This window comes from Salmo salar, chromosome 11 (genome assembly GCF_965601325.2).
Source record: "Salmo salar chromosome 11, fSalSal1, whole genome shotgun sequence".
Taxonomy (NCBI): domain Eukaryota; kingdom Metazoa; phylum Chordata; class Actinopteri; order Salmoniformes; family Salmonidae; genus Salmo; species Salmo salar.
The window spans coordinates 90,750,638-90,764,256 of NC_138301.1; the positions used below are offsets into that span (position 1 = coordinate 90,750,638).

Here is a 13,619-nt window from a genome sequence, read left to right on the forward strand (position 1 = left end):
ATAGCTCACCTTTCAGAGAAATAAAGTAACTAAAAAGTCAACATGTGAGGTATTTTTGGATGCTGGTGGTAGGGGGTGGAGATGACAGCTTGCAGACCCATTATGCAGGTCAGTACTGGCTGCTCACAATACTGGAGAATTGTCATCCTTAACTGTTTCCATCCATAGTAGTAACTCACATGAATCGAGGAAGCAGGAAGCATACGCAAGGAGAAAATGACATCACTCATGCAACCCATCACATGTTCTCACATGCATGTTAGGCCTCACAAAAAAGCATCACTATGGTAACCGTGGTCCCTCAGACATGGCCATGGCTGCATTCCAAATGGCACCCTATTCCATAGTCGACTACTTTTGACCAGGGCTCTGGCCAAAAGTAGTGCACTATATGAAGCTTAGGGTGTCATTTCAAACGCAGCCCATTGTGTACCTGTAGAGGGTTTGGGTGAGCATGTTAAAACTTGACAAATTACAGGTTTCCCTCCCCTTCCCTGTCCATCCACCCTGCAGTAAGGATCAGCAGAGAGCCAGTAAGATGATGTCGGTGTGGGAGCAGCGCACTAACCAGCTGCGTCAAAACAACTTGAGGGCCAGCTCCGAGGCTCTGTTCAACGAGCTGGACCCAGAGGAACGCCTGCGTGTCTCCTCCGCCCTCCACCTGCGCCCCGACATGAAGACCCACAACGACCGCCCCCTAGTGGTGGAGCCAGGCAACGGGGACAAACCACCACCCCCCAAGGAGGACAGAGACGGAGCAGACACCCAGCAAGAGGGGGGAGACCCCCACGGCCCACAACTCCGCAAGCACCACCGCCACCGGGAGAGGAATGGGGAGAACGGGGAGAGCAGGCATCACACCCACCACAGCCGCAGTAGGGACCACTACCACCCAGACGGGCCCCGGCCCAAAGAAGGAAAGGTGGAGAGGAGCCATAGTCGAGAGGGGGGCCAGGGCCACAGGCACCATCACCAGGCGGGGTCCCCGGAGGAAGGGGTGAACGGAGGGGGGGAGGAGAGGGAGCACCGCCACCACCACTCCCACAGACAGCCCCGAGAGGGGAACGGGGCCCTGGCTAACGGGGCCAGAGTGGAGAGGAAGGGCCGGGGGCACAAGGAGGGGAACGGAGAGGGGAACGGAGAGAGGAGGAGATACCGCTCCCGCATGGTCAGGGCCCAGTCAACTCTGGATGGGGAGGAGTGCAGAGAGAACGGGAAGAGAGATGGAGACAGGGACCAGGGACACAGGTGAGTGACCAGCGCATTCTCAATGTGCTTTAGTGACCTCTTTTTACTATTGTCATGTCATCACCACAGAGCTTCACTGGACGCTCAAGGGGAGAGCCTGGCCACCAGCCCTGTGCAGCCTCCTGCAGGTCTACAGGCTGGAGAGAAGCAAGAGGATGCAGACAACCAGAAGAACAGCCACAGAGCCAGCCAGGCAGGCCTCAACAGCAACACTGTCCACATCCCTGTCACCATCACCGCCCCACCCAGAGAGACCACCATCATACCCAGTCAGTACCCCAGTCATTACCCCAGTCAGTACCCCAGTCTGTACCCCAGTCTGTACCCCAGTCAGTACCCCAGTCAGTACCACAGTCGGTACCCCAGTCAGTACCCCCGCCTGTACCCCAGTCTGTACCACAGTCTGTACCTCACTCAGTACCCCAGTCAGTACCCCAGTCTGTACCCCAGTCTGTACCACAGTGTGTACCCCAGTCAGTACCCGCAGTCCCCAGCGTCCCAGCGCCCCAGTCTGTACCCCAGTCTGTACCCCAGTCTGTACCCCAGTCAGTACCCCGCAGTCCCCAGCGTACCCCACCCCCAGTCAGTACCCCAGTCAGTACCCCGTCAGTCAGTACCCCAGTCTGTACCCCAGTCAGTACTCCAGTCTGTACCCCAGTCAGTATCCCAGTCAGTATCCCAGTCAGTATCCCAGTCTGTACCCCAGTCAGTACTCCAGTCTGTACCTCAGTCAGTATCTCAGTCTGTACTCCAGTCTGTACCCCAGTCTGTACCCCAGTCAGTATCCCAGTCTGTACCCCAGTCTGTACCCCAGTCTGTACCCCAGTCTGTACCCCAGTCAGTATCCACATCAGTACCTCAGTCAGCACCTCAGTCAGTACCTCAGTCAGTACCTCAGTCTGTACCTCAGTCTGTACCACAGTCTGTACCTCTGTCTGTACCCCAGTCTGTACCCCAGTCTGTACCCTAGTCTGTACCCCAGTCTGTACCCCAGTCAGTACCCCAGTCTGTACCCCAGTCAGTACCCCAGTCTGTACCCCAGTCAGTACCCCAGTCTGTACCCCAGTCTGTACCCCAGTCTGTACCCCAGTCTGTACCCCAGTCTGTACCCCAGTCTGTACCCCAGTCAGTACCCCAGTTTGTACCCCAGTCAGTACCCCAGTCAGTACCCCAGTCTGTACCCCAGTCTGTACCCCAGTCTGTACCCCAGTCAGTATCCCAGTCAGTACCCCAGTCATTACCCCAGTATGTACCCCAGTCAGTACTCCAGTCTGTACCTCAGTCAGTATCCCAGTCTGTACTCCAGTCTGTACCCCAGTCTGTACCCCAGTCAGTACCCCAGTCTGTACCCCAGTCAGTACTCCTGTCTGTACCTCAGTCAGTATCTCAGTCTGTACTCCAGTCTGTACCCCAGTATGTACCCCAGTCAGTATCCCAGTCTGTACCCCAGTCTGTACCCCAGTCAGTATCCACATCAGTACCTCAGTCAGCACCTCAGTCAGTACCTCAGTCTGTACCTCAGTCTGTACCACAGTCTGTACCCCAGTCTGTACCCCAGTCAGTACCCCCGCCTGTACCCCAGTCAGTATCCCAGTCATTACCCCAGTCAGTACCCCAGTCAGTATCCCAGTCTGTACCCCAGTCTGTACCTCAGTCAGTACCCCAGTCTGTACCCCAGTCAATACCCCAGTCTGTACCCCAGTCAATACCCCAGTCTGTACCCCAGTCTGTACCCCAGTCTGTACCCCAGTCTGTACCCCAGTCTGTACCTCAGTCAGTATCCCAGTCTGTACCCCAGTCTGTACCCCAGTCAGTACCCCAGTCTGTACCCCAGTCTGTACCCCAGTCAGTACCCCAGTCAGTACTCCAGTCTGTACCCCAGTCAGTACCCCAGTCTGTACCCCAGTCTGTACCCCAGTCAGTACTCCAGTCTGTACCTCAGTCAGTATCTCAGTCTGTACTCCAGTCTGTACCCCAGTCTGTACCCCAGTCAGTATCCCAGTCTGTAACCCAGTCTGTACCCCAGTCTGTACCCCAGTCAGTATCCACATCAGTACCTCAGTCAGCACCTCAGTCAGTACCTCAGTCAGTACCTCAGTCAGTACCTCAGTCAGTACCTCAGTCTGTACCTCAGTCTGTACCTCAGTCTGTACCACAGTCTGTACCTCTGTCTGTACCCCAGTCAGTACCCCAGTCTGTACCCCTGTCTGTACCCCAGTCGGTACCCCAGTCTGTACCCCAGTCGGTACCCCAGTCTGTACCCCAGTCTGTACCCCAGTCAGTACCCCAGTCAGTACCCCAGTCAGTACCCCAGTCTGTACCTCAGTCAGTATCCCAGTCTGTACCCCAGTCTGTACCCCAGTCAGTACCCCAGTCTGTACTCCAGTCTGTACCCCAGTCAGTACTCCAGTCTGTACCCCAGTCAGTATCCCAGTCTGTACCCCCGTCTGTACCCCCGTCTGTACCCCAGTCAGTATCCCAGTCTGTACCCCAGTCTGTACCCCAGTCTGTACCCCAGTCAGTATCCACATCAGTACCTCAGTCAGCACCTCAGTCAGTACCTCAGTCAGTACCTCAGTCAGTACCTCAGTCAGTACCTCAGTCTGTACCTCAGTCTGTACCTCAGTCAGTACCTCAGTCTGTACCTCAGTCAGTACCTCAGTCAGTACCTCAGTCTGTACCTCAGTCTGTACCTCAGTCAGTACCTCAGTCAGTACCTCAGTCAGTACCTCAGTCTGTACCTCAGTCAGTACCTCAGTCAGTACCTCAGTCAGTACCTCAGTCAGTACCTCAGTCAGTACCTCAGTCTGTACCTCAGTCAGTACCTCAGTCAGTGCCACACTGTGTTATGCTCCTGTTAGGCATGGGCTGCAGGGGAAACACTTCAGTCAATACCTCTCTCTCTCTCTCTCTCTCTCTCTCTCTTTCTCTCTCTCTTTCTCTCTCTCTTTCTCTCTCTCTCTCTCTGATAGTGAATAACATAGACTGTGAGAGCCTCCCCCAGAACGAGGAGAAGAAGAACTTAGAGGAGGATGAGGAGGAGCTGAAGAACGGCCCCAAACACATTCTACCCTACAGCTCCATGTTTGTGTTCGGGCAGACCAACCCGTAAGTCAGGCCCTGAGACATCGAACCTGCTGGCTCTAATTGATCTTGCTCATATATGTGCAATGTAACAGTGATAGTTCTACCTATAAAGGCAGTAAGACTTTTTCTGCATTACTGTATTGAGTCCAACTCAGTGTTCTGTTAGCGTTTTGGGAGGGTATGTTGAGTGAACTCAGCGAGATGACCTGTGCTTTGCTGTTCAGGGTGCGTCGGCTGTGCCACTATGTAGTGAACCTGCGTTACTTTGAGATGTGTATCCTGTCGGTCATCACCATGAGCAGCATAGCCCTGGCCGCTGAAGACCCTGTGCAGGCCAATGCACCCCGCAATAACGTGAGTACTGCAAGTGCCCCCCCCCCCCCCCACACACACACACACACACACACACACACACACACACACACACACACACCACACACACACACACACACACACACACACACACACACACTGGGCTGCTGGCTTTTTGGGTCCTGAGGAGCAGGAGCAGTCTCTACTAGCGCTAAAGGAATTTGGACTTAGATTGCCTCCAAATCCCACAACCCCCTCTGGTCCTCATTCCGACTGACTGACTAACTGACTGACTAGCTGATTCATTAGGCCTGATTGAGCTGACAGAAGCTTCTAGAATTTCTGTTAATATCACCTGACAGTTAGACTGTGTGAGAGTGCACAGTATTTCTGTAAAGTATTTTTGAGTTCATTTGGGTCTTCAGAAAGACAGGCTTAACTTATTAGCATTCTAGTGAAGGGCTCAGCTGGAATAAACATGAGCTGAGTGCTGCTAAGGCTATTCCCTGCTTTTTTGATTTTGATTTATTAGGATTCACATTAGTCATTGCCAATGGCGACAGCTAGTCTTACAAGGGTCTGACACACAACGAAAAAGACATTACAGACCAAATATTTTACAATTTACATACATTTCAAAACATGAACGCGTCTATCAGTTCCGCCTACATGCCAGTACAGACACACAACAAGTAGGTCACACGGGGGAGAGCTGTTGTGCCGTGAGGTCTTGCTTTATTTGTTTTCTGAAACCAGGTTTGCTGTTCACTTGCGCATTTGTGTCTTGGGGAAGAGTAAAGAAGAGAGAGGCTGTGTGACTTCTGACAGAGGGTTCAATCGTTTCTCACCATCATATGTCCTCTTGCAGGTGCTCAAATATCTGGACTACGTCTTCACGGGAGTGTTCACCTTTGAGATGGTGATTAAGGTGAGAGGTCAATGTCATGCTGGGGAACGTGTTGCAAATGGACGTTGGACAGTTTGAATAGCATACACAGAGGTACTCTCTTAGGTTGCAGCTCAGAATAGCTGCACTGCAAAGCTGCCTCAAGTTGGAAGGGAGATATCTGGTTCCTTTTTAAGTACTACATCCAATATCAGGGCTCTTTACTGGAGTGGTAATGTTCATCCCTTGGACACTTATACTGTTTCAGAGGGTGAGATTGCCAACGGTTAGTTTAATGTGGATCATCTCCCCCCATATATTCAATCATCTTTAACTCTGTGTGTAGATGATAGACCTGGGACTGCTCCTCCATCCTGGTTCTTACTTCCGCGACCTGTGGAACATCCTGGACTTTATCGTGGTCAGTGGAGCGCTGGTGGCCTTCGCCTGCTCGTAAGTACACACTTTGACGTACTGTATGTTCCTCTGGCAGCTGTAGAAGGGCTTAAAGTGGCTACAGGTGATTCCGAAAACAACAACATCGGTCACCTCACTATTTGTTTTGGTAAACAGCTGAGGGACGGGGGCTGGAGAAATGTAACCTCTCTCAAATTCGAAGACGGGAACATGGATGCAAGGACTGTTTTAAAACTATACAGTGTTTGTTTACTATTGGATTGTTTACAAGCAATCAAGTAAAACAAGTTGATGTTGTGTATTATGGTAGGGTAAGACAGTTGAACAAAGCTCATGAGACATTTATAAGTTATATTCTTCAAAAATGAATGGCTATATATCATTAATTTAAAGGTCCAAAATGCATGGATCAACCCTGGTTTGCCCTTTTAAATTAATTACAGTATTATTACTGTTTCAAGGCCTGTTTCAGCCAACAGCACCTCTCCCCTACAGTGTGCCACCTCGACAGATTCCCCCCTCAGTCACACACTGGCTCCCCCTGCTGGCGCACGTACAAATCATATCAAATCCAACTTTATTTGTCACATGCGCCAAATACAGCAAGTGTAGACCTCACCGGGAAATGCGTACTTACAAGCCCTTAACCAACAGTGCAGTTCAAGAAGAGTTAAGAAAATATTTACCAAATAAACTAAAGTAAAAAATTATAAAAAGTAACACAATAAAATAACAATAACGAGGCTATATACAGGGGGTACTGAGTCAGTGTGTGGGGGTACAGGTTAGTCGAGGTAATTTGTACATGTAGGTAGGGTTGAAGTGACTATGCTTAGATAATAAACAGCGAGTAGCAGCAGTGTACAAAACAAATGGAGGGGGGGTCAATGTAAATAGTCCGGTGGCCATTTAATTAACAAACATGCCTGTCTGAGTTAAACTCTCTCACTCAAGGCCCAAAAGAAAGTCATCAGGTGCTTCTATGGCGAGTAACACACACACACACACACACACACACACACACACCACACACCACACACACACACACACACACACACACACACACACACACACACACACACACACACACACACACTCAAAGACTCAAAGACAATAAAGGAAGGTGAAAAGCAGTCTCTTCAAGCATGCCGACCAGCCATCTGCGTCTCTGGAGTAAAAGGAAATGGTGTTTTCTCTGCCAGCTCATTCAATTGTTTTACACCCAGTGGTGTCACGATGGGGCTAACGTGTAATAACCTCTGAAGTAGCAAATTTGACCACATCTGTATTGCTGTTGTTTTTATTCTCTATCCTTCTAGCCTCTTCTCTCTTTTTTTCCGGGCAGTAGCCTACTGTGTTTTGGTGGGTTCCTCTGTGGTTTTCTGTGTCGCTGACTCTGTCTCTTTCCCCTTTCTTTCAAACTGTCCCTCTGTCTTTCTCTTTTGTGGCTTGGATTGCTTTCAGGAGCTTCATGGGGTAATGCCTTTGTGATTGCCTGCTTTCTTGCCTGTCTGTCTTGCCTGTCTGTCTTGCCTGTCTGACTTGTCTGTCTGTCTTTCACTGCCTGTCCAGGGTATAATGTAGGTATGTAGCGTAGCATGACTGTAGCCAGCAGCCTCACTCTCATTGCTCAGTCCGTTTGCTTAACTAGCCTATATACCTATAGATTCACATTCATTATATTACTGTATATTCTTCGGTTTATTTGCATATGTTCATTGATTTACTCTCCCATTTAAAATTCACACGGTCTCATCATTGAGAGGATATTTCTGCATGGAACAGTAGGTGCGTTTGAGATGTGTGTGTGTGTGTGTGTGTGGTCACTGTATGTGTGTGTGAATGGCTGTCTATATGTTCATACATCCAAGTGTGTGTGTGTGTGTGCGTGCGTGCGTGTGCATGGTAGTTGTTGTCCCATAATGCTGGCTCAGTATGGTATATATGTGTTCCTCTCCTGGTACTGTGGAATGCTGGGTAGCTGATAGGGAGGTTATCTGGATGATATACTTTCTCGTCCTAGCCTCCATCTCTGAGCTGCTCACTTCCCTGGTAGACAGACAGAGAGATAGATGGTACTCTCAGATGTGTCTTTTGTCGAAAGTCTTGTCTTCTCTTCCTTGATGCCATCTCACTGGAAAATCTCCTGTCAGAAAAAATATATAAAATCCCAAATGGCACCCTATTCCCTATATAGTGCACTTATTTTGAAAAGGTCCCATATTGCTCTGGTCAAAGGTAGTGCACTATGTATGGTTTAATTTAGGACGCAGCCTGGGTCTTCTTGTCAGAAACAGAAGATAGACAACCAAAACCCCCTAAAGCTGTCATTTTCAGATCAGTCTATGCTAGGTTTCTTCTCTTTTTTGCTCTTGACTTGAAGTGAGTTAAATGCTTCCATTTGCTTGTCATTATTTGTCTCTTACTGATGTGTTTCAATGTTCAGTATTACGTCTTAAGGCTAACTAGCTCCAGCCACTAAATCTCCTCCTCTCTTCAACAGCGTTATTAATACCGTCTTAAAGTGGCTTAAAGTGTTTATTTTTCTTAGTGTTTCTGTATATTTCTGCCTTTTTCTTTGTCTTCATGAAGCAGCCATAATTTCTTCTGTGCTTTCCGTTTGTTCTATGTGGTTTTGTGACGTGTTTGTGTGTGTTCTGTTTATTATTGTTTCTCTTCATCAGATCGCAACAAAGCGTGGCCAGGTGGGGACCAACACTCTCTCTTATTGACCCCTGACCCCAAAGCCCCATCCTCCCAAAACGTTCCCCATCAACCTCCCCCATCGCGTTCCAATGCTCTCACTCTCTGTCCTGCACTGGGCAGGACACCCCCCCTCCCCCTCTTACCCTCTCAGTGAACCAAGACTCTTCCGAATAGCTTTCAGAAGACAATCACTAATCATATTAAACCCTGTCTCTTGATGCCATTGTGTGCCATCATGCTAAAGTAAAGAACGGTTAAACAATACCAACGTACCCAAGAATTACAGTAAATCAATCAATATTAACAAACAGTGTCATCAGAAAGTCACATTTCACATACAAACATCCTTACCTCATCAGCATCATCATAAATAGCGAAAGAGTTAGTGAGAAGGGCAGATCAGGGAGGGAGAATTTTGTTTCCTCTTCTTGTTTGGCCTTGGGTGGAAACAACAGAAAGAGCAGAAGGTTGGGAATAATACCCACTGAGAGGCCGATGATTAAGGAAACAGATACCCCCATCCGTAAACAGGAACTGCTGTGCGCTCTCTTTCGGAAAGGGGCAGCTGAGAACGCTGTAGTCACGGTGACCGAGGATAATCAGGGATGATCTGAGCTACTTTGATGTGAACACACACATCCTTTCAGCCCACGGCTCTTCTGAATGCTATTAGGGTACGGTTCACTCGCCATCTAGACGTGTTGAGACCCTGGACTGACGCCGGTGGGGGTTGACTTACCAGATTGCATGCCAGGGTAACCAGGTCTTCAGAGCATGACTGTTGCATGCCAGTGTGTTAGACCTAAAGCTCCCATTGGATAAGAAAAAGTCAACACGCCCAATCTGTGTGGAACCATGCTTCTGTTTTTTCTCTCTCTTTACTGAGGTATATTGTGTCCACGGAATACATATAGACTAAGTCATTATTGCCTCGGTCCTCACTTGAGATATGTGCATGTACTGTATAGCTCCAGCTGATCTGCCAATCTTCCCACTGATGTCAGTGTGTGATTTATTCAAAGGTGTGTACTCTAGTTCAGTATGTATCTCAAGTCATGATTCCAAACTGTACAGTGGAATAGATTGCACGGCGAGAGGGCGGAAAGAGGGCGCCAGCAGAGTCATGGACAGGTTACACATTTCTACAGAGTCCTTCTTTTGAGCCTCTCAGTCCTCTTTGACCCCCCCACACACACACTGGCTGTCTGGGCATTATTTGAATTTAGAAGCTCCAGTACCATCCATATAGATGGTCAAAGAGGACTTTTCTGATTTCTGCCGGTGTGAGCAGAGAGAGAGGAGGGGGAAAGGGAATTAGGGGGGAGAGATGGACCCCAGGGCTTATCAACCTGCTGAGGAGATGTGACTGGACTCACACACACCAACAAACACGCTCACACACACGCATACACACACAAGGAAGGCCACACAAAGAAGCACGTAAACATAAAGCTCACGTAAATACAGTGGGGCAAAAAAGTATTTAGTCAGCCACCAATTGTGCAAGTTCTCCCACTTAAAAAGATGAGAGAGGTCTGTCATTTTCATAATAGGTACACATCAACTATGACAGAAAAATGAGAAAAACAATCCAGAAAATCACATTGTAGGATTTTTAATTTATTTATTAGCAAATTATGGTGGAAAATAAGTATTTGGTCACCTACAAACAAGCAAGATTTCTGGCTCTCACAGACCTGTAACTTCTTCTTTAAGAGGCTCCTCTGTCCTCCACTCGTTACCTGTATTAATGGCACCTGTTTGAACTTGTTGTCAGTATAAAAGACACCTGTCCACAACCTCAAACAGTCACACTCCAAACTCCACTATGGCCAAGACCAAAGAGCTGTCAAAGGACACCAGAAACAAAATTGTAGACCTGCACCAGGCTGGGAAGACTGAATCTGCAAGCAGCTTGGTTTGAAGAAATCAACTGTGGGAGCAATTATTAGGAAATGGAAGACATACAAGACCACTGATAATCTCCCTCGATCTGGGGCTCCACGCAAGATCTCACCCCGTGGGGTCAAAATGATCACAAGAACGGTGAGCAAAAATCCCAGAAGCACACGGGGGGACCTAGTGAATGACCTGCAGAGAGCTGGGACCAAAGTAACAAAGCCTACCATCAGTAACACACTACGCCGCCAGGGACTCAAATCCTGCAGCGCCAGACGTGTCCCCCTGCTTAAGCCAGTACATGTCCAGGCCCGTCTGAAGTTTGCTAGAGAGCATTTGGATGATGCAGAAGAGGATTGGGAGAATGTCATATGGTCAGATGAAACCAAAATATAACTTTTTGGTAAAAACTGAACTCGTTGTGTTTGGAGGACAAAGAATGCTGAGTTGCATCCAAAGAACACCATACCTACTGTGAAACATCATGCTTTGGGGCTGTTTTTCTGCAAAGGGACCAGGACGACTGATCCGTGTAAAGGAAAGAATGAATGGGGCCATGTATCGTGAGATTTTGAGTGAAAACCTCCTTCCATCAGCAAGGGCATTGAAGATGAAACGTGGCTGGGTTTTTCAGCATGACAATGATCCCAAACACACCGCCCGGGCAACGAAGGAGTGGCTTCGTAAGAAGCATTTCAAGGTCCTGGAGTGGCCTAGCCAGTCTCCAGATCTCAACCCCATAGAAAATCTTTGGAGGGAGTTGAAAGTCCGTGTTGCCCAGCGACAGCCCCAAAACATCACTGCTCTAGAGGAGATCTGCATGGAGGAATGGGCCAAAATACCAGCAACAGTGTGTGAAAACCTTGTGAAGACTTAGAGAAAACGTTTGACCTGTGTCATTGCCAACAAAGGGTATATAACAAAGTATAAACTTTTGTTATTGACCAAATACTTATTTTCCACCATAATTTGCAAATAAATTCATTAAAGATCCTACAATGTGATTTTCTGGATTTTTTTTTCTCATTTTGTCTGTCATAGTTGAAGTGTACCTATGATGAAAATTACAGGCCTCTCTCATCTTTTTAAGTGGGAGAACTTGCACAATTGGTGGCTGACTAAATACTTTTTTGCCCCACTGTACTTACATTTACATTTAAGTCATTTAGCAGACGCTCTTATCCAGAGCGACTTACAAAATGGTGCATTCACCTTATGATATCCAGTGGAACAACCACTTTACAATAGTGCATCTAAATATTTTAAGGGGGGGGGGGGTTAGAAGGATTACTTTATCCTATCCTAGGTATTCCTTAAAGAGGTGGGGTTTCAGGTGTCTCCGGAAGGTGGTGATTGACTCCGCTGTCCTGGCGTCGTGAGGGAGCTTGTTCCACCATTGGGGTGCCAGAGCAGCGAACAGTTTTGACTGGGCTGAGCGGGAACTGTGCTTCCTCAGAGGTAGGGGGGCCAGCAGGCTAGTGGTGGATGAACGCAGTGCCCTTGTTTGGGTGTAGGGCCTGATCAGAGCCTGAAGGTATGGAGGTGCCGTTCCCTTCACAGCTCCGTAGGCAATCACCATGGTCTTGTAGCGGATGCGAGCTTCAACTGGAAGCCAGTGGAGAGAGCGGAGGAGCGGGGTGACGTACTTAATAACATCTCTAGTTTTCCCTCCTGAGTTTTTCCTGAATGTGGTTCTTGTCAAGACTCAATGTACAGAATCAATGTACAGAATGTACGTTGAGACTATGGACATTATGTATTGATATTTGTTGCTTAGCCTACTGCATACATATTTACTAAACGGTACATTTTAAATAGTGTGTAGGACGATTAGTACACAGTATGTAGTTTTAGTAAGTAGTAGTCAAGACAGATTTTGGACACGGCCAATGTGTAGGTAGATTACTGTATTGACTCCACATTCACTGTCATTGACCAGTGTTCTTATGGCTCCTGAGGACAGTACGGTATATTGTCGCTAACAGGTTCTAAATCATTGCTGTTTAACCCGCCACTGTGGCAAGCACAGCTCCAATGGCTAGGACAGCACTGGTTCCTACAAAGAAGCGTGTCACTGATCAGGACTTGTTTCTTTGCGTCTTTTTCTACAACTGTGTATGTGTGTGTTATTCCACAGAAATACCAGTGGATAGTGGATCGTAGTCCTTCGTCCTATTATGTGATTGTTCCCTATACAGAAACCCTTTGAATTGCTCTTGAAATGTGATTTACTGTCCTACCCTGTGTTGCTAGGTACAGTATGTTTCTGTAGAATAAGCCATCTACTCACATGCATGTATTTTACTAACTCTACTGTACTCTACTGTACTCCACTAACCACTGAGTATTCCTCACTACAACCTGCGGGGATGGAAGGACATTTGATACATGTGTGCCTTAAAGAGAATGAGTAAAGAGAGAGATATTACTAAATATTGTGTGTGTGTGTGTGTGTGTGTGTGTGTGTGTGTGTGTGTGTGTGTGTGTGTGTGTGCGCGTGCGTGCGTGCGTGCGTGTGTGCGTGCGTGTGTGCGTGCTTGCTGTGTGTGCGACAGAACAGAAGGTAAGGTAGTGGTGAGAGCCTGCGACAGAACAGAAGGTAAGGTAGTGGTGAGAGCCTGCGACAGAACAGAAGGTAAGGTAGTGGTGAGAGCCTGTGGTCCACAGCAGAATGTTCTTCTTCGTTCACTAACTGTGGTCTTGCTCTGTGCAGAGGAACTAAAGGCAAGGACATCAACACCATCAAGTCCCTCAGGGTGCTGCGAGTCCTGAGGCCCCTGAAGACCATTAAACGACTGCCCAAGCTCAAGGTGACTACATCTGCCACCCGTCAACTCCTCTCTGACACAGCAGAGAAGCCGCTTCCATGACCGGTTGACACGTTGCACACACCCACAAACACGCACACGGACGCTGCAGCGGCAGACAGTGGATTCCCGAACTCGCAAGTGATTGTATGAGAGATAAGCTAATGGGAGAGGATGGCGTGATGTAATGACTGATATCCCCAGTGTCTATCTTCATATACCAGTTTATCATCCTCCACCCGGCGACTGTTTTTATT

At 48.2% G+C, this 13,619-nt stretch overlaps 1 protein-coding gene across 1 annotated transcript in view; it reads left to right on the forward strand.

Annotated features, from left to right (window-relative positions):
* cacna1bb (calcium voltage-gated channel subunit alpha1 Bb) overlaps positions 1-13,619 on the forward strand; it is a 222,509-nt gene that overhangs the window by 153,664 nt on the left and 55,226 nt on the right. The window contains exons 21-27 of the mRNA XM_082958138.1: positions 514-1,248; positions 1,318-1,517; positions 4,221-4,356; positions 4,560-4,689; positions 5,516-5,575; positions 5,880-5,986; positions 13,269-13,365. Of these exons, the coding sequence (XP_082814264.1) occupies positions 514-1,248; positions 1,318-1,517; positions 4,221-4,356; positions 4,560-4,689; positions 5,516-5,575; positions 5,880-5,986; positions 13,269-13,365 (1,465 nt within the window). The remainder of the gene's footprint in view (positions 1-513; positions 1,249-1,317; positions 1,518-4,220; positions 4,357-4,559; positions 4,690-5,515; positions 5,576-5,879; positions 5,987-13,268; positions 13,366-13,619) is intronic.